The sequence below is a fragment of the Ammodytes marinus genome, assembly GCF_949987685.1.
Source record: "Ammodytes marinus genome assembly, chromosome: 10".
Classification (NCBI taxonomy): Eukaryota; Metazoa; Chordata; class Actinopteri; order Uranoscopiformes; family Ammodytidae; genus Ammodytes; species Ammodytes marinus.
This window is the reverse complement of record NC_137214.1, coordinates 22,196,789-22,215,336: the sequence shown is the minus strand read 5'-3', so window position 1 is coordinate 22,215,336 and position 18,548 is coordinate 22,196,789. Positions and strand designations below refer to the sequence as shown.

Sequence of the window (18,548 nt, the reverse complement as noted above, 5' to 3'; positions counted from 1 at the left end):
TTGTGTTTTTTCTTCTTGCATGTGTTTTTTAATTTGCTTGTGTTTTGTCTTATTGCATGTGTTTTTTAATTTGCTTGTGTTTTTTCTTATTGCATATGTTTTTTAATTTGCTTGTGTTTTGTCTTATTGCATGTGTTTTTTAATTTGCTTGTGTTTTGTCTTATTGCATGTGTTTTCTAAATGGTGCGCATGTGTTGTCAAATTGATGAAGATGTTTTCTTAATTTGCTAGTGTTTTGTCTTCTTGCATGTGTTTTCTGATGTTGTTGTGCTGTGGCCTCTCAGGGCCACCGTAGGCCTCAAGGATCTGAATATTTCGTTCTTCAGCCAGGTTCAAACAGCCTAGGCTACTCCACGGTTCCCCTCGTAGTCTTGGTCTTTCCGTCGGTCTTTGAAAGCAGCATTATTTCCTCCAACCTGTTGCTGGGCCGGAGAAACGCCCCCTCCTCCCTCTCTGTCTCCCCCTGTGTATTTGAGCTGAAGCTCGGCCGCTGCTCGGACACTTCTCGCTGACAATCAAAGCACAAACATGACTGCTAACCGAGTAATCGTGTACGGCGGAAGAGGCGCTCTGGGCGCAACATGTGTCCATCATTTTAAATCAAATGGTTGGGTGAGTGACAACAGTCAACCTCAGCTGCTAACATTTTGCTAGCTAAATTATAAGCTAAATGAGACGCTAACTCTATCTCGTATCTCTTCCTATGTAACGAATAGTGGGTTGCAAGCATCGACATGGCTGCAAACGAGGAGGCAAACGAAAACGTGATTGTGAAGTTGAGTGGAGATTTCGCTGAGCAAGCAGGACAGGTAAGCTAACTCAGAGATCACAAGAATGAATGATGTTGATGAACCTGTCTGTCTCATATTAATGTCAAAGTGGGGAGCTAACAGTTAAGTATTTAGGAAGAGAAGCTCAGGTCTAATCTTTGGTATGAAAGCAGCAGCCCACTGTTATTTGTTTGCTTGTGTTTAGTATCTTTCCGTATTGATTTTCTATAAAAATGTGTATGGGAACGGAACGGTGCGTTCAGGTAACATTGGAAAAAGGCGATAAAGCCAGTCTCTTCGTGCAAGAGGTTTCGGGAATTTGACAACCATAATATTAGATATTTCACTACGGCAAGACTGGTATGGCTGATGTTGTTTAATGGCAAACGTCTGAATTTTGTCACAGCTAGTGAGAATTTAAGAATTAATTTTCAATAATTAATTTTGGGATTATTTCACTAACTGGGTAGCCTACAACCTGGACAGGTCAACCAAAGACATACATACAACTGTAAAAAAACAATAATTGATGTCATTATTTTGTGTTTAATGGATGTAGGGTTTAGTATACTAATGCAGTCTTATGTCTTGACTTTAGGGCTGATTTTATGCCGTTTAAATTCTGGAGCACACCTCATGTGTCAAATCATCCCATATTTTTTTCTCTTTTGCAATAAAGGTTATCAGTGAAGCCCATAACTCATCGCTTATTGACTGCTGTAAATTAAATAGCCCCCCATCCCCTTTAAAAAAACAAAAACAACCCGAACACAGCATAGAACATGTATATAGGCCTGGCTCATGTGTGACGTTATTGGTGTCAGTATTTGTTTTTGGTTCTCTGCAGGTGACGGCAGACGTAGCCCAGTTGCTAGGTGAACATAAAGTGGATGCCATCTTGTGCGTTGCAGGAGGATGGGCCGGAGGGAGCTGTAGTTCCAAAGGTCAGAGTTTAACCCCTGGGTGCAGTAACAATAACCATCAGCTGTATTTCACATGCAGATATTCATGTTTAGAATTTAAATGTCAGCATAAACCATTGTAGAATTTTGTGTTTAGGTAAGTGACTGTTTTTTTTTTTGGGGGGGGGGTTTGTTCTTGTTTTAAATATGTATTAGACTTACATTAGGCATGATGTGTAATTAAAAAGAGCTTTTCCTTTTTATAATTATTTCTCATGTCCCTTAGATGTATTCAAAAACACAGACATGATGTGGAAACAGAGTGTGTGGACCTCGACCATCTCCGGCCGCCTCGCTGCTCTGCACCTCAAACCCAGCGGACTGTTGACTTTGGCCGGAGCTAAAGCGGCCCTGTCAGGCACTGGAGGTAAGGCACACATTAGTGTTTGCTTGTTCCCCATAACGATGACCTGCCTTAGCCCAGTGTGCCGTCCAGGCTGCAGGCAGACTTTGATCTATTGGAGACTTCATTGTGCCATACGTCTCTGTTGTCCAACCAGCCAATTCAAATAATGGAGGTGATGGAAAGCGCTACAGGGGCTTTGAATGGGGAATTGACATAGTGATCAGAGAGACGGGGGGGATCTCGTGCAGCTCACAACAGAGCGTGAGAGAAGTTGTCGATAAAATGGATCCAAGAAACGACATAAGAGAGAGGGGAAAAAAAGAGATTAGCTGATGAGCTCTGTGGAAGTGACGGGAGCTTGGTTGTTAGAACGTTTTATAAACAAGCAATCAGTGGTTTTGACTACAACCACGGCCTGTTTGTCCATCAGCATCGCTATGTTAGTGTCCTTGAGCAATATATTCAAGCCTGACCTGATCACTTAACCTTGACCTACTCGATACAAGACCAGGTCAATAGTTAAAATGTAGCTGGTGGTTGGTGTTCATTGAAGCAGGAGGTAATAAACAGAAAACTGCAAATGAATGATATACGACCTGGTTGATTTTATAAAAACAAATTGCTCCCACTGATAATAGAGAGGATGATGTCATCAGGGATATTGGAGACAACTGTACTACTACAAATGTAGTACTGCAGTTGTAATAACTTACAGCAAGTAGCTAAACCTAACTGTGTGTGTGTGTGTGTGTGTGTGTGTGTGTGTGTGTGTGTGTGTGTGTGTGTGTGTGTGTGTGTGTGTGTGTGTGTGTGTGTGTGTGTGTGTGTGTGTGTGTGTGTGTGTGTGTGTGTGTGTGTGTGTGTGTGTGTGTGTGTGTGTGTGTGTGTGTGTGTGTGTGTGTGTGTGTGTGTGTGTGTGTGTGTAAAAATTAGAATACCTACTGTTACAATTGTTAATCCAACACCCGCCGGCCCTGGTGTCAGCCTTTGTGGCATACAGAAAGACTTTGGCGTGGTGCCATGTGATGTGCAGCCCCTCCTGTATCCAAGCCAACCATGTGATGGACTAAGATCTAATATATAGCAATACAAAGTACTGGCTCAGCAGCATGCACAAAGCGCACAAGCTCATTGGCTGCTGGCTTAGGGAGGGAGAGAGAGCGAGAGAGGGAGAGTGTGACTCAGCACTTATGGCTCCACACATGTTATCCACATGGGCTGTGTGTTAACTGCACTGATGCAGTTTGGAGTTCCTAATATCTATTGTTCTCTTTTGACTGAGTTTTTTTAAATGTATGTTGGAGCGTTCCAATTTTGCAGAGCTTCTCTTCTATTCATCTGGATGACAGTTAATCTAAAAGTTATTTTATTTAAATGTGAATCAATATCAGGAGTCAAATGTTAAGAAATATTAAATGACACTGGTGAGAGGTACTCCTGTGAGAAAGCAACAAAGTAGCTGAGCTTTGACAAAATCTAGATCATCTGTGCAGGGGAATCGAGAAGAGCCGATAAGTACATTTTTTATGAATGAATACCAATGTCACACGCTCAACTTTTTCAGCGGTGAGGTAGATATCAGACCAAAATCTGGAAGTTTCACTTAAAAATGTAATGCCAGGATGGAAAGATGTAAACGTTTAAGATTAGGGGTTAAAACATTTTTATGCTTTTAAGTGACCAAAAACCTGCTGCCTTCCTTCAATCAAGTACCATTGTGTTTGATAGTGTCCGTCAAAATAGTGGATTTCATACTTGAAATTCCAAAGTAAATTTATAAGGTAACAGACCCAGACAGGGTTGTCAAAACCACGTGAAGGGTTTTTTAAATAATCCTAATCTTTTGATTTGAAACAGAGGTCGAACCCTAGAGGGTGTTAGCTGAGGCCTCTGCTCTACGTTCTTCATGTGACTTTTTTTCTCATAATCCCTTTAACTGATTATCCTATTTATATTTGTATATATATATATATATATATGTATATATGATTATAATATACGATATGCATAAGATTGTCTGTCGGAGTTTGGATGCACTGAAAACAATGTTATTCACTCTATTCAAGGCAAGGCAAGGCAAGGCAAGGCAATTTTATTTATATAGCACAATTCAGACACAAGGCCACTCAAAGTGCTTTACAGGGGCAAGATTAGAATACATAAAACACATTATAAAACATTTAAAAGCGAATAAAAGAAGCAAATAAAATAAAAATTGCAAGTTAAAATGGAGACACATTATAAAACATTTAAAAGCTAATAAAAGAAGCAAATAAAATAAAAATTGCAGGTTAAAATGGAAACAAAAAAGTCTTCAGACTCGATTTAAAAGAACTGAGAGTTGCAGCAGACCTCAAGTTTTCTGGGAGTGTGTTCCAGATTTTTGGTGCATAATAACTAAAAGCTGCTTCTCCTTGTTTAGTCCTAACTCTAGGGACTGTAAGCAGACCTGTCCCAGACGACCTAAGGGCTCTGGACGGTTCATAACGTATCAGCATATCAGTAATGTATTTTGGCCCTAAACCATTTAGTGCTTTATAAACCAACATCAGTATTTTGAAATCAATTCTTTGAGTGACAGGAAGCCAGTGTAAAGACCTCAGAACTGGGGTAATGTGATCCACTTTTTTGGTCCTAGTGAGGACTCGAGCAGCAGCGTTCTGAATTAGCTGAAGCTGTCTGATAGATTTTTTTGGAAGGCCAGCAAGGACACTGTTACAGTAGTCAAGTCTACTAAAGATAAATGCATGGATACGTTTTTCTAAATCTTGCTGAGACATAAGCCCTTTAATTCTTGATATGTTTTTTAGGTGGTAGTAGGCTGATTTATTAATTGATTTAATGTGTTTCTTGAAATTCAAGTCAGAGTCTACGATTACACCAAGATTTCTGGCTTGGGGTGTGGTTTCTAACATAACGGATGTAAGCTGTGCGCTGACTTTTAATTGTTCATCTTTGGCACCAAAGACAATTACTTCAGTTTTGTCGTTGTTTAATTGAAGGAAATTTTGGCACATCCAATCATTGATTTGTTCAATGCACTTACTCAGTGCCTGTATCGGACTGTAGTCTCCTGGTGATATGGTTATGTAAATTTGTGTGTCGTCTGCATAATTATGGTAGCATAATTTGTTCTTATTCATAATCTGAGCTAGTGGGAGCATGTAGATGTTAAACAGAAGAGGCCCAAGAATGGAACCTTGGGGGACTCCGCATTCAATATTTGTCCGCTCAGATGTGAAATTGCCTATTGACACATAGCAGTCTCTATCCTTTAAGTAGGATTCAAACCAGCTTAGTACAGTTCCAGAAAGTCCAACCCAGTTTGCTAGTCGATCTAGTAATATGCTGTGGTCAACTGTGTCAAAAGCGGCACTGAGATCCAGTAAAACTAAGACAGAACTTTTGCCACTGTCTGTGTTTAAATGGATGTCATTGAGGACCTTAACCAGAGCAGTCTCAGTGCTGTGGTGTTGTCGAAATCCTGACTGGAAAACATCAAAGCAGTTGTTCTTTGCTAAGTAGTTATTTAGCTGTTGATAAACAGCTTTTTCAATGATTTTACTTAAAAATGGTAGGTTAGATATGGGCCTATAATTTTTCATGAGTGATGTATCTAGATTGTTCTTTTTTAGGAGTGGCTTGATGACTGCTGTTTTCAGGGCCTGTGGGAATACACCTGTCTGAAGGGACATGTTGACAATTTGTAGAACATCTGAGGCCATACAGCTAAAAACAGTTTTAAAGAAGCCTGTGGGCAGAATGTCCATTCAAGAAACTTGTTGCCTAAAGATCTATACAGAAACCCAGGCCAGTAGTGCAGCATAATATGAATAGTCCCCATCGTCTGTAGTGTCAATGTGGAATACATATAAAGTATAATTTGTAACGCATTGGCAGAATCCAACTTTGCTTAGGCTCTTTAGATTAAAGCTTCTTCTTGTCCCATATTCCATTGCATCTTCTTCCCAGGTGGCTCCATACATACTATTTCTTACATAGAGATTAGCTGTCACTAAATAGTGGAATGAAAGCTAAAGTTAGCTAGCTAATATTGGACTTATTAATAGCATAGACTGTATATCAAAAAGTAAAGAGGCAAGGGAATAAGGTCCTCAACACATGTCTCACCACGCAAGTTTTTAAATTACATGTCACACAAATGGCGTAATTTACCTGCCAAAATGTAAAGTTGGACTAAATTACATTACCATCGGTAATACTGATGTTTCCTAGCAACCAGTTAACACTTGACTGAAGTCTTTAATAGCTAACTTATTCTTTAAGTTGTAATGGTGCAACCCAATTTATAAATCCCTTCTGTGAAATTAGATAGTAGTTATGAAGTACACAGGAATCCTTGACACATGAGTATGAATATGAATAGCTTGTGCCGCCCAGTCCGGTTGTTGTTTTCACCATCCTTGGACTATTGAATGACTGGCACCTCTAGCTCGTGCTTTCTTTTGATTTTGCTCTTTAGGGGGGAAACAAAAGCTTGTGATAAAAGCCATGTCACCACCCCTTGCTCTCATTGGTCAGTTATCCATAAGCCTGTCATAAGATTGGTATTGTGGGGTGGGCGGATGCTTAGCATTCTTAGGAATGCTCGTTTAGATGCTTTTTTTTAGAGGAGGGGTGGGGGGGGCTTAGTATTTCCAGATGCTTACGCTACAAAACACCAAAGTTATCCACTGCTGGGTTCATGTAGAAATATGCTGAGAGAAGAGAAAGATATGTTCTGAATGCTTTATATGTAGTCTTGAATTGTTGGCATTCTTCCCTTTTTAAAGCCTTTATTCAACACAAATCTTTACTAAGGTGTGTAGAACCGGGTTGAATTGTACCTGGTTGCAACATCTCAGTTTTAAAAGTCTCAAGATGTTCCCTCCACACATTCGCCAATGTCTCTTGACCTGCCTCCACTAAATCAATGTCATCCACTTCTGGGCACAATGTGGGATGCATTTGATGTGGTCCATGTTGTCCTTGCAAACTGAATTTCCTCCAGGTCACTCGAATAAAGAAAATGACTGTCTGTGATCCCCAGGCATGGTAGGCTACGGCATGGCCAAAGCTGCCGTTCACCAGCTGTGTCAGAGTCTTGCGGCAAAAAACAGTGGGATGCCTTCTGGAGCTGCTGCTGTGGCTATACTACCGTAAGTAATGCAGTGAAATGTTCTACACACACACACACACACACACACACACGCACTCGCACTCGCACTCACTTTCTCTTTTGTGGTGAAAGGGCCCTACAGTTAGATTATCAACTTCTCAAACTGAACCTGCAGCATAATTTGCTAGCTTGCTGTTGATGCGTATGAGTATTTGAGACTCGGAAAGAGATTTATTCTTTTTAAAGGTCAAATGAGTTATTATGAATTCCTTACAGCGAAAAAAGCACTTTGCTACAAAGCCAATTTTTTGTTTTCTCAACGCACCACTTGCCCTTGCTATAAAGACGTCTGGCTAACCTTTAATGAGGAATAAATAAACAGAAGAGAACCTCCTAAGCTGTCGGGGGAAACTTCCTTGAACTTTTAATAACTTGAAATAGTGTAACGCGATGCTCGTATAACTGCACGTTTTGTTTCTTTTTTTCCACTGGACGCAGTGTTCACTCACAGGTCAATGGACGTTATTGTGTTTTTCTTCTTTATTTCTTCTCATAGATTTTATTAGTCATTGCGTGCAAAAAACAAATCATATCCAACAACGGAATTGAATTAATCAAATGACACAATATGCTGATTTCCTGTGGATGCCAGGGTTCTCTGTCCTGTTACAACCTTGCTTTTTTTTCTTGCTTTTTTCTTTTAGGCTGAGAGGGGTAGTGAACACTTAACATTAATATATTGCACAGTGCAGCTTTAAATACACCAACAATGCAAGCGGCAGCCTTTTTAAAGGAGTGAAGATGAAAAGCTATTGTGCTGTATTACAGGCTCTGCCTCTCAGTCCTTTGTTATGCTCGATGGATAGGTGCTAGGTGAAGATAAGCTGCGGGAGTAGAAGCTGAATAAAGGCCGCCAATTTCCCCTAGTGGATCTCTGGTTTGTGCACAGGATCTGTTTTTAGATGAATGACGCACAGAGTAGCCTTTTGCATGATGGCGTCCTCCATTTCGCTTATTGAATTTAAAGCCACTGTCTTCGTGAAAAGCTCCAAATGGGTTTTCGGGGCTGTATATCGCTCTGGCTTGCTCTTATGCTTGTGTTTTCCAGCAATAATGTGAGGCTGGTCTGAGTTTGCCTCTCTAGCATGCTGTCACATCTGTTCAGAATTAGCCCCATGACTTGCATTTCTGTTACAGCCTCCATCCCCCAACCACCTTGTGCTGCTTTAGCGTGATATACCAACACTACACAGATAGCATTTGTAAAAAAAGGATAATCTGGAATTTTTCCCAGCCAGGCTTACTTACCTTTAGAATAAAATTTGTACAGAAAGGTGGATTTGGCGATTCTGGAGAATGCTTGTCGTCAAAATCACTTTGTCTCAAGTCAGGATGTTTTGTTGTTATTAAGCTGTAGCACGAGGACTTTGCATGTTAATATCAGCACGACTGCTCCGAAGGTGACATGAAAAGCGTGCTGTGTAATTCAACACGGTGATATTTGAAGTCATGAATATGATAATGAAACAGAAACTCGATGCAGCTGACTTAATCTATTATTCCAAGCCACACAATCCCTCTACCTGTAAATCACGCTCTTTTTTTAAAAATGGTCTTTGTGTGTGGAGGTTCTGCAATCTGCCAGCCTCCCCCTCTCTCTGTCTATGCCACTTAGAGAATGATTTTCACCCTGATTGTTATCTGCCTTCATTTTGACAGGGTTACCTTGGATACACCAATGAACAGGAAGTTCATGCCTGATGCAGATTTCGGTACCTGGACACCACTGGAGTACATCGCCGAGTGAGTGTTACATTTCTTCAAGTCATATGTTAAACTGCTATTCTAGGTGATTATATTATATAAGTTTATATTATATAAGTTATCATAAGAATACATCACAATGTTTACTTTCTCATCAATCGTTGCATTCCCAAAATGCCTTAGTATTGATCTTGTTGTGTTCAGTGTACTGAAGACTTATGGAAATGCCCTGAACGTGATGTGAAAATTCAATGTCACCAGGGGTTTTCTAGTTGGTTTTCATAACATACAATTACTTTTCATAACATACAATTACTTTCTATTCTATTTTATACATACTGTTTTATATTGTACAAAAAAATTCCTTTGCATTACTAAGTATTTATAATTGATCTAATTTAGTTTAGGTTATGTTTATCTTATTCTACTCTATATTTTTTTCTTTTTTCTATCGTTTCTATTGCACCGTGGGCCAGTGATAAACTCCATTTTGATTCTGATGTATGTCTTGCATATATCAGAACTGACAATAAAAAAACTTTGACTTTGACTTTTGACCAACATAAAATAACAATATATAATCAAACACATTAGGTCAAAACAATATTCAGATAACTTGTTTTTCTCTGATTGTCCAGTGTTTCATTGAATTACAGTAATCAAACCTACCTTACTTACCTGATGTCAAGTGGACCCAAAAAAGACCTTAGTTCTTAGTGTTTTCTCACGTATACATACAACATGTATTAGAAATAAAAAGAGACATTGAATAGAATTGAAGTTTTACCACATGATGTCAAAATACATGGACATTGGTCTGGCAGGGCTAAGGTGTGCACATGTCTGTTTTGTATTATTTATGATATCTACTCATGTATCCCACCCACATACATTACATCAAATATTTAATAATACATACATATTATGATAAGCTCAATGAATGTGATTATGTCTAATGATGTCTAGCTGTTCACAGTAATTAATTGAGCATATTATTACATTTAAGAATGTATTACTGTCAAATCTAGTGCGGAACATGCATATTCATCATATATCAAGTATTTACAAACAATTCTAAAACTTAAATGTCAATAGGAGAAGAGGGTTTTCTATAAATCCACTGAAGTTTCAATTTATTTACTATCCATATTATACCTGTACTTGGACTTTGTTACGTTTGAACTGATGTGTTTTGATAGCACTTAGCTCTGCGTAGGCTAGGGGAGATTAGATGGGGTTTGATCACCTTTGATAATCCCTGAGGAAACACATGAGGGTCTGAGGACAGAAATAGAAATAATCTGGATGGTGGGAAATGACAGGAGGTGGCCCTCTGCACTTCATTGTCCCTTTTTTATCTCCTCTGTTACTCATCTGTTCTGAACTTTCTGGGTTTCAAATTTGAAACTTAAATAATCAAACTTCTGCCACAATTGTCTGTGAAAAATGGTATCACAACTACAAAGTATCAATACTTTGGAAACAAAGGTTGGCACGTTCAGTATTCAGTTTAGATCCTCTTGCCTATTAATATTAGTTGTGATTTGAATTATTTTTTTTTAATACTAGTGCAGATCCGATACCAGGGTTTTTGAATGAATACCAACACAATATTTCTTCAAATAATCTTTATTTTATTTTATTGAAAAAATAGATAAAAAAATCTTATTTTTTTATTTTTTAATACATATTTCTTGTGAATGCTGTGCATGCTGCCCGCAAAAAGAAAACATATTGTAGAATCCAGTTGGTTCGTAGACGGTTTATGAGATGATGGGCCACTGGGTGCAGACTTTTAAAGGGCCCCCCCACTCCTACCTATCCAGTCAGGTACACTGACTTTTCCGCACATATACAGTTAATGGTAAAAACATATTAAGGAAGTCAGTGTTTCTCAAAGTGTTTAGGGATACTGTGGGAGGGACCCTGGTCCTTGTTGGGGGGGTCCGGGGCATCCCCCCGGAAGAAAATGTGTGCCTTTTTGAAATAAAATGCATCAATCTTGAAATGGGGCAGAGAGGGGAGTGACATGCAGAGAACTGGAATCAAACCCGGGTCCACTGCTGGCCGAGGCCCATGGGGGGGGACGCCCTACCAACTGAGCTAAGGGTGCCCCAATCTGGTGCACTCTGACAGGAAAATGTATCTTTTTCTATGATGGAGAGACTCATTTCAACAGATAAAGGGTGGATAGCTACTTTTTATGAACAGTATAGAATTTACACATAGAAATCTTATTCCTGTATGTGTGTGGGGGCCTTAGAGGCCCCTCATGAAGCCCCTAAGACAGAGCTACTAATGCTGTTTTCTTGTGCTATTGTATTTCTCCCCTACTAGTTGAGGGGCCCACGATGATTTATTTCCTTATATTTAGGCTTATTAATTTTTAGACCCTGTTATTGACATGAGTGACTGAGCTCTTTGACAATGCGACATGAAAAGTTACTATGAGTATCTCTGGTTTAGGGCCCCCTGAGACCCCTGGGCCCGGTAGCATGCTCAAGAATTATTTAGCAAAAAATAAATAAATGGGGCCCAATTCAATTGAATGGGTTGAAACATAGCTAAGGCCGCTACTGTACATGACACTACTTGGTTCGTAATGTGTTTGTATAATAGGGTCATTGACATTGCATAGATTATTAATGAAAAAAAATGCAAGACATGCAGGTTCCTCAAGGGATTTTTAAGTATAGCAGTGTTACACAACAGAGTTCAATAAATAAAGAGTAAATGAGAGTAATTGCTTGTTAACATTAAACAGGGTTCCGATGGCTTCACAAACTTGACTTCCATCTTTCTTTTTTCACATCAGAATGTTCTTCAACTGGGCCACGGGGGTGAACCGGCCGGCCTCAGGAAGCCTGATGCAGCTGGAAACATCTGGAGGAGAAACCCAGGCTGAGGCCGCGAAATAGAGAACACAGTGGAGAGACGTGATGGGGAGGGAGGGAGGGAGGGAGAGAGAGAGAGAGAAGCTCACAGATAGATAGACTGCAGGATTGGCATTTGGAGAAGGAGAGATAGGAGGGAGTAATGAAGAAGGTTGGAGGGTGTAGAGGTGAGCTAAAGGCATGCTGACAGAGAGGAACCCAATAAAAACAAGAGGGTGGGTTGGAGGAGGAGGAGGAGGAGGAGGAGGGGACTTTCATTGCAAATGCAGCCTCACAGCGCCATCTAGCTGCAAATCCCCTACAATCATCCCCCCTCTAACAAATAAATACACTATTGGCTGGTTTTGGATCCCATTTATCCACTCTTAAATGGCATTTTTGGGGATCTACCACAAGTATTTTTTTCCCAAACATCAGCAAAGTGTTATGTTAGATGAGAATTGTTTCATAGCAAAATGTGTATGTAGCTCTTCTTTGGGTCAGGAAGCGGTCACTGATTAGGGATGGATATATCATATGCTGAAACATACTATTGTATTTCTGTCTCATACCAGTGTTTTTACAGTGATTTTTAATAGACTAATTCTCAAAATGAATGAGCGGTCTTTCATCATATTGCCCTTTTTTTTTTCTTCCCTCCAAAATGCACTACATCAAATTCATACCTACTGTAGCTACAGTCATAAAAAATGTATTTGGGGATAGATTAAGTGTCTCTTAACATGAGTGACATTCAACACACAGCCAGTAAGACCTTTTTTCTTTTGGACTGCTCAAACTACTTGAAGGTCCCTCTGCCACTGCGAGACCTCAAAGTCGAAGAACGCCGCTGTCTTCTCTCAAACGGACAAAATACGCTTTCAAGTGGAGTGGCCTTATTTTCTGTTTTGTAGCTGTCAAGTCAAAGTGTCCTAGGTGTCTGCGGTGTGTAAAAAAAAAAGGCGATCTGTTCCTTTTTGTTGGTTTTCTAAGTCGTGTATTGTAATTGTGTCAAATTCACTACAAAGTGAGTCCTAATAAAAGGATTGATGGAAAAGGATTTGAGGTTCAACATTCTTCTTGTCCTTTGAAAAAGCAGTAAAACATTTTTTGAAAACTCAAGGCTAGATCCATTTAGTAGCTGTTCTGGAACGAATGAAGATAATTCAAAGCTCCAGAACATAGGCTAAATGGACCTTGTTTTGTTGATCAAAAGATCTTTAAGTTATAAAACCAGTATACGGTGGAACAAAGTGGATATTGGAAAAAATAATTAAACTGACACGACACTGCTTCACACAATACTGCATAATCATTTTGGGGGGGAATTTGAAATAAAATGAATAATAAGAAAACGGAAATAATACATATAGCCTAATGATGGTTAATAAATCACATGTGAAACGCCAAAACCAACAAGTTTGTACTTTGTTTCAGTACTTTCTATGTAGTTCTGAGACCCAAGTAAATATTGAACAAGAGGTCATGAACATGTGCTTTTATTTGGTTAATATTAGCCCCACCGTTAACATGTGATTGACTCATAATAAACTATAGCGCTCATAGCCATCGTAGTAGAGGAACATGTCACTCAGTGCAACAGTGTAGCTCGCCCATGTGTTTAACCTAAGAATATTTATCACCAGCCTTCTCCCTTAAAGGTCCCATATTATGCTAAATGCACTTTTTAAATGTGTTCCAACATATCCATGCGTCCACGGTGTGCCTAGAGACTGCCAAAATATTAAAAAAAATAACAATCTCTCCTTTTCTCTCTCTCCCCTTTTCTGAAACCCCCACCCCTCCCCCCAAAAACACTCCAGTCAGAATTATCCCCTTTTCTGACCTCACAAACCGTAAAGCCAGAAGCTTCCACTGTGCAGCCCACACCCCTATTTCTTATTGGTCCACGGCCCTGACAGACAGAGGGCGAGGCGTATCTGGCTTCGCTTCCGGACAGGGGGCGGGGGGAGCTCAAAGATTGTATATTTACGAGGGGACCTGCAACTCTTTTTTAAAAAATAGGCCATTGTGAGATTAGCTGAACATCAGCATAGTACAATGATTTATCTGAAAGTTTTTTTCAGCAAACAATTAAAGAAAAACGTATTAGGGACCACTAAGACCATATAATATGGTGTATAATAGAACCGAAAAGTGTATAATATGGGAGCTTTAAACACCTCAGTATGAACAACCACTAGATGGTGCTCTGTGACAAGAGTCCTCAGCTTTTTTTTTTACAGTGGAATTCTTATTTATCTGAATATGCCCTGCCATGCATTCGCTGTCTGCATAAAAATATCTTACACCATGACCCGCCTTAAGCGTTCCCTCTCCTGCACTGGACTGATTGCATGAGCATCCAGGCCTTTCACCTCTGGAAATGCACATTTAAAAAAAAAAAAGTTGGATTATGACGAAGTGATTATTTTTTCCAGCGCCATTCCTCATTGCACAAAATGTTGTTGTTCAACCACCCCATATATTCACCTTCAGTGCTGACCAGAATGCACATAAATAGACTAGAATGCGGTGGCTGCTGCTCGGCCTTAGTCTTAAACTCCACTATTTCTCCCGGCTGGCCACGGTTCCTGGGGACTGTATGGTTGTTGACAAGCACACTGCAATAAATCACCATGCTGAGGATTAATAGGAAAGAGCAAAGCGCCCCAGCTCACTGTAGCTGATATGTATTTATTCTAGGTGGCGTAGCAATTCATCTGCTTGTGTGTGTGTGTGTGTGTGCGTGCGTGCGTGCGTGCGTGCGTGTGTGCGCGTGAGGGCCCGAGGCGAACCCAACGCGTCTATGCATACATTACCTCCCACGATGCCAGCACTATAGAGTGATTGCCCGTGGGGATTGATTCAATGTTTATCACTGAAAGCGTTTCAGCTGATCAAAGATTACCAGCGAGACAAAGCATGTTGTTCCTGTTTGAGCTGGGGCAGATAAGTTGTCACCCAGCGTCACATATGCTGTGGGTTCAATGTGATTTTATAAGGCAAACCATGTGCATGTCACAGGTGAAGTGGTGTGCTAAAGAGAGTTTATCTGGTACTCTGAGGTTCCCGGCTGTGGTAATATTAAGAATGTCTGTTATAGTGTGTACATGCATATAGTGTAATGGGAGAGCAACTGGGTACTCCTATTGGCAGTATGGACATTCTGTTATCGTCATGATATGGTAAATATTCCACAAACTCTATGGGTTTAATTGTGTACCATGACATCAAATCCTCTTTGTGGCCTTGGTTGCATGCTGTCTGTCCCCTTCCCTCATTTCCTGACATTTCACAAAAAAGAAAAGCTCAGATAAAGTTATGAAATGCCCCTTCTCGGAGCAAAAAAAATACCAAAAATGTAATAAAACAAAATACTAGATTTATTATATTGATGCAACAATCTTTTAAATCCAATATCACCCTAACACAGTCCTGCTTAAGGTTTTTGCATCATTTCCAGCAATGACATAACATAACCACAGATATTAAAGGGACAACTGCCCAGTAGAAATTATTTTAACAAAATATATCATGGCTTGCTGCAAATGTCATCCCGGTACTGTATGTTTACTGTTCACAATAAAATGCTTTCAAGTTAGAAAAAGTTAACAATTTTTTTTTCTTTTTTAATTTAGCTTCTTTCAGTGTTGCACTGAATAAAGTATAATAATGAGGAAATGTAGCCACTAGTCCTCCCGTTTCCGGCCTACATTGGCACTATTTTTATTAACCTTTATTTTTCCAGGAATATACTCATTGAGATTCAAAATCTCTTTTTCAAGAGAGTCCTGGCCAAGAAGGCAGCATAAAAACATAAAAGTTTCACATTAAAAAACAAAATTTCACACTTAAAACAAGACACAAAACACAATAAAAAGTAAATAAAAATAAAATAAAAAGTCACAAAGCATCAATCTCATTGGCAGTAAGTCAGTGTTCAGTAACCGGGCATGTACAGTTTGCGGTTAAATAGTCCTTAATCCTGCTACTATACTTTTGGAAAACGGGTGCTAATCTGCGTTTAACCAGTATGTGTGACCTCTCTTGCACTCCATCCTCCATCCCTCTTGGCATTCTCTATCACTCTGAATATTTTTCAATGCATCTAGACTCGATGGAAACAGCTTAAAAATAAATGTATTCAAATGTTTGTGTCAACACAGTGCCTCCAAATACTCCAAACCACTATGTTATGTTGATTCTGTGTAATTAACTATGGTAGGTTTCATCTGCACACCGTCGGGTTTCCCACATGCTGAGTTTAAAAACCATAAAAGTGATCACAGCGCAGAGAGAACCTGTGAAAGCATTAGTTTTATTGACAGTGGATTAAGGCTTTCAAACGACCGTCTCGTTGATTCATTGTGTGAAGCAGGGAGAAGAGCAGCGTCCACTCCTGCTTACATGAAAACCCCTGGAGGTGAGATTCCTGATTAAAGCTCCTCATCCACCCCACCACACCACCCCCACCCACGCTCGACCAAAATCCCCTGTAGTTGTGTGTGTGTGTGTGTGTGTGTGTGTGTGTGTGTGTGTGTGTGTGTGTGTGTGTGTGTACTTGGAGGCATGCGCGTGCCTTTGTACGAGCATGTGGGCTTTGTGTGCATATGATTTAATGCATGTATTCGAGCAGTTTTGTATGTGAGTGCATATGTTCTTTATGTTGTGGGGAAATACTTGCCTGGTTCAATGTGCCTGGGTGCATTTTTTTTTTTTATATATTTATGAAGCCAAATTGGGGTAATTTATTTTGCATCTTAGTTTTTTAATAGTTTCTCTCGATGTAACAACTTTTTATTTTGGGATGTCGCCACATTTTTTATAAATCCCCTCTGTTCCATTCTGATGTGTTTGCATGTCATGCATTATTTGCATACTATGCACACCTACAAGGGTGCTATGTGTGTGTGTGTGTGTGTGTGTGTGTGTGTGTGTGTGTGTGTGTGTGTGTGTGTGTGTGTGTGTGTGTGTGTGTGTGTGTGTGTGTGTGTGTGTGTGTGTGTGTGTGTGTGTGTGTGTGTGTGTGTGTGTGTGTGTGTGTGTGTGTGTGTGTGTGTGTGTGTGTGTGTGTGTGTGTGTGTGTGTGTGTGTGTGTGTGTGTGTGTGTGTGTGTGTGTGTGTGTGTGTGTGTGTGTGTGTGTGTGTGTGTGTGTGTGTGTGTGTGCGTAAATGCGTGCGTGCGCGTGCTGTAGAGGTTATGTCTTAGATGGAGGGACGCCATGTGGAAGCCATTGAGACCTGGAGTGCCTAGTGAAGATGGAAGGTGAGGGCCAGATGGTAGTGGTTAGCCCTTGGCTGCTCTGGGTAACCTGACCCGCAGGGGAGGACCCCTCTGCCTCCCGAGGACCAGCCGCCACATGTGTTGCGTGAGAGTAAGTCACCCAAAACCCAGGAACCGCCTCTCGGCTTCCTGGCTGACTGTTCTCAGAGCCAGGCCTGATATTTTAACAGAGGATCTAAAACAACAAACTAGAAAAATGGGATTCAGACAGGAACAGTTCAGAGACAGGATCACAGAGGATCCTGAGGTCGGATCAAGGTGTTATAAAAAGTCTGATTCATCCTCGTATCCTGCATAAGCACTCAGTACAAGAGGTCAACATTAAAGAATATCCTCGCCATGTTTTAGTACAGCAGATACTTCTCCCTTTATCATAAGACTGTAGAGACCAGTTAGTGGACTGTACATTGAGGTTCTTGTACTTTACTTGAGTGCTTTCATTTAGTGTGACTTTATGCTTCCACCGCAAGTAATTGCTAAGGGAATTATTGTACTTCTTCTTATTCCACTACATTAATCTGACATCTATAATAACAGGTTAATGCGTCAGCAAAACAAATCCAATATAACATTCGACCTTCTGCTTTGAAGTAGGCCTACTGTTTCTTTTGATGCTTGTATTTTGATCTCAATAGTTACGTTGTATTATTACACATATTGGTTCACATCAATGGGTCGCGTAAAAATAATCCCGTAACATATAATGCTACAATCACAGGGGAAGTTTGTCTGGCCTCATCGACTTTTGATACTATTAAAAAAGATATATGTACAAAAACACAGATACTTACTGCATACCTACATCTACTGCATATATATATGAATTAAAGGTCAACAAAAGCCTATGCAGGAGTCAAGAAAGCTACTTATAAATACTTAAAGCAACAATAACTCTCCTTTTTCTTGCACAAGCTGTACAAAGCATCTACAGGGAACAATAGTACACAGAGCAACAACTGACATCAGATGAATACTGAAGTTTCTGCTGTCATGAATATACTTAACCCATTAATCTATTTCTGTTAAGAAAAATAAGAATCATTTGGTGTACTCAAATAATAATGATAATAATAAGCTGTATTGCACATAATGGAGACTACAGTTGCTTTCTCTTGTAACACCTGTGCTTCTGGTTGTACCCATCTTGGTCTCTAGATGGCACTAATTCATAAGTGAAGTATATAGTAGCATAATTAAAAATTGGAGGGATATTATATTTTATTAAAATCCCCTCAAGCCAGTAACTCGCAGCCAACGGTCAAATTTCTTTTTCAAATAGACAACATCAGGTCCACAGTCTCTGAAGAACCAAGCAGCTCGAGATGCTGCTCAACATCTGCTCAGTGAGTGAGGTGAGCCGCTGTTTGTCAATCCATGTCAATGAATAAATGATGGGCCGATGAAGACCCGCTCCAGATATTCCTTCA

The 18,548-nt window shown here is 39.9% G+C and overlaps 1 protein-coding gene across 1 annotated transcript; it reads left to right on the top strand.

Moving 5' to 3' along the window:
- The first annotated feature begins 457 nt into the window (after window positions 1-457).
- On the top strand, window positions 458-11,908 carry qdpra (quinoid dihydropteridine reductase a). Its single transcript, XM_080035837.1, has 7 exons — window positions 458-612; window positions 717-809; window positions 1,618-1,714; window positions 1,959-2,099; window positions 7,129-7,237; window positions 8,917-9,000; window positions 11,777-11,908. The coding sequence occupies exons 1-7, from the start codon at window positions 529-531 to the stop codon at window positions 11,877-11,879; spliced, it is 711 nt and encodes a 236-aa protein (XP_079891963.1). The 5' UTR covers window positions 458-528; the 3' UTR covers window positions 11,880-11,908.
- The last annotated feature ends 6,640 nt before the right edge of the window (window positions 11,909-18,548 follow it).

Bases quoted from the DNA above. Each gene is read 5' to 3' on its own strand.
- qdpra (XM_080035837.1), top strand. From the start codon at position 529: ATGACTGCTAACCGAGTAATCGTGTACGGCGGAAGAGGCGCTCTGGGC. The intron at 613-716 runs GTGAGTGACAAC...TGTAACGAATAG, and splicing joins ATTTTAAATCAAATGGTTGG to TGGGTTGCAAGCATCGACAT. The intron at 810-1,617 runs GTAAGCTAACTC...GGTTCTCTGCAG, and splicing joins TCGCTGAGCAAGCAGGACAG to GTGACGGCAGACGTAGCCCA.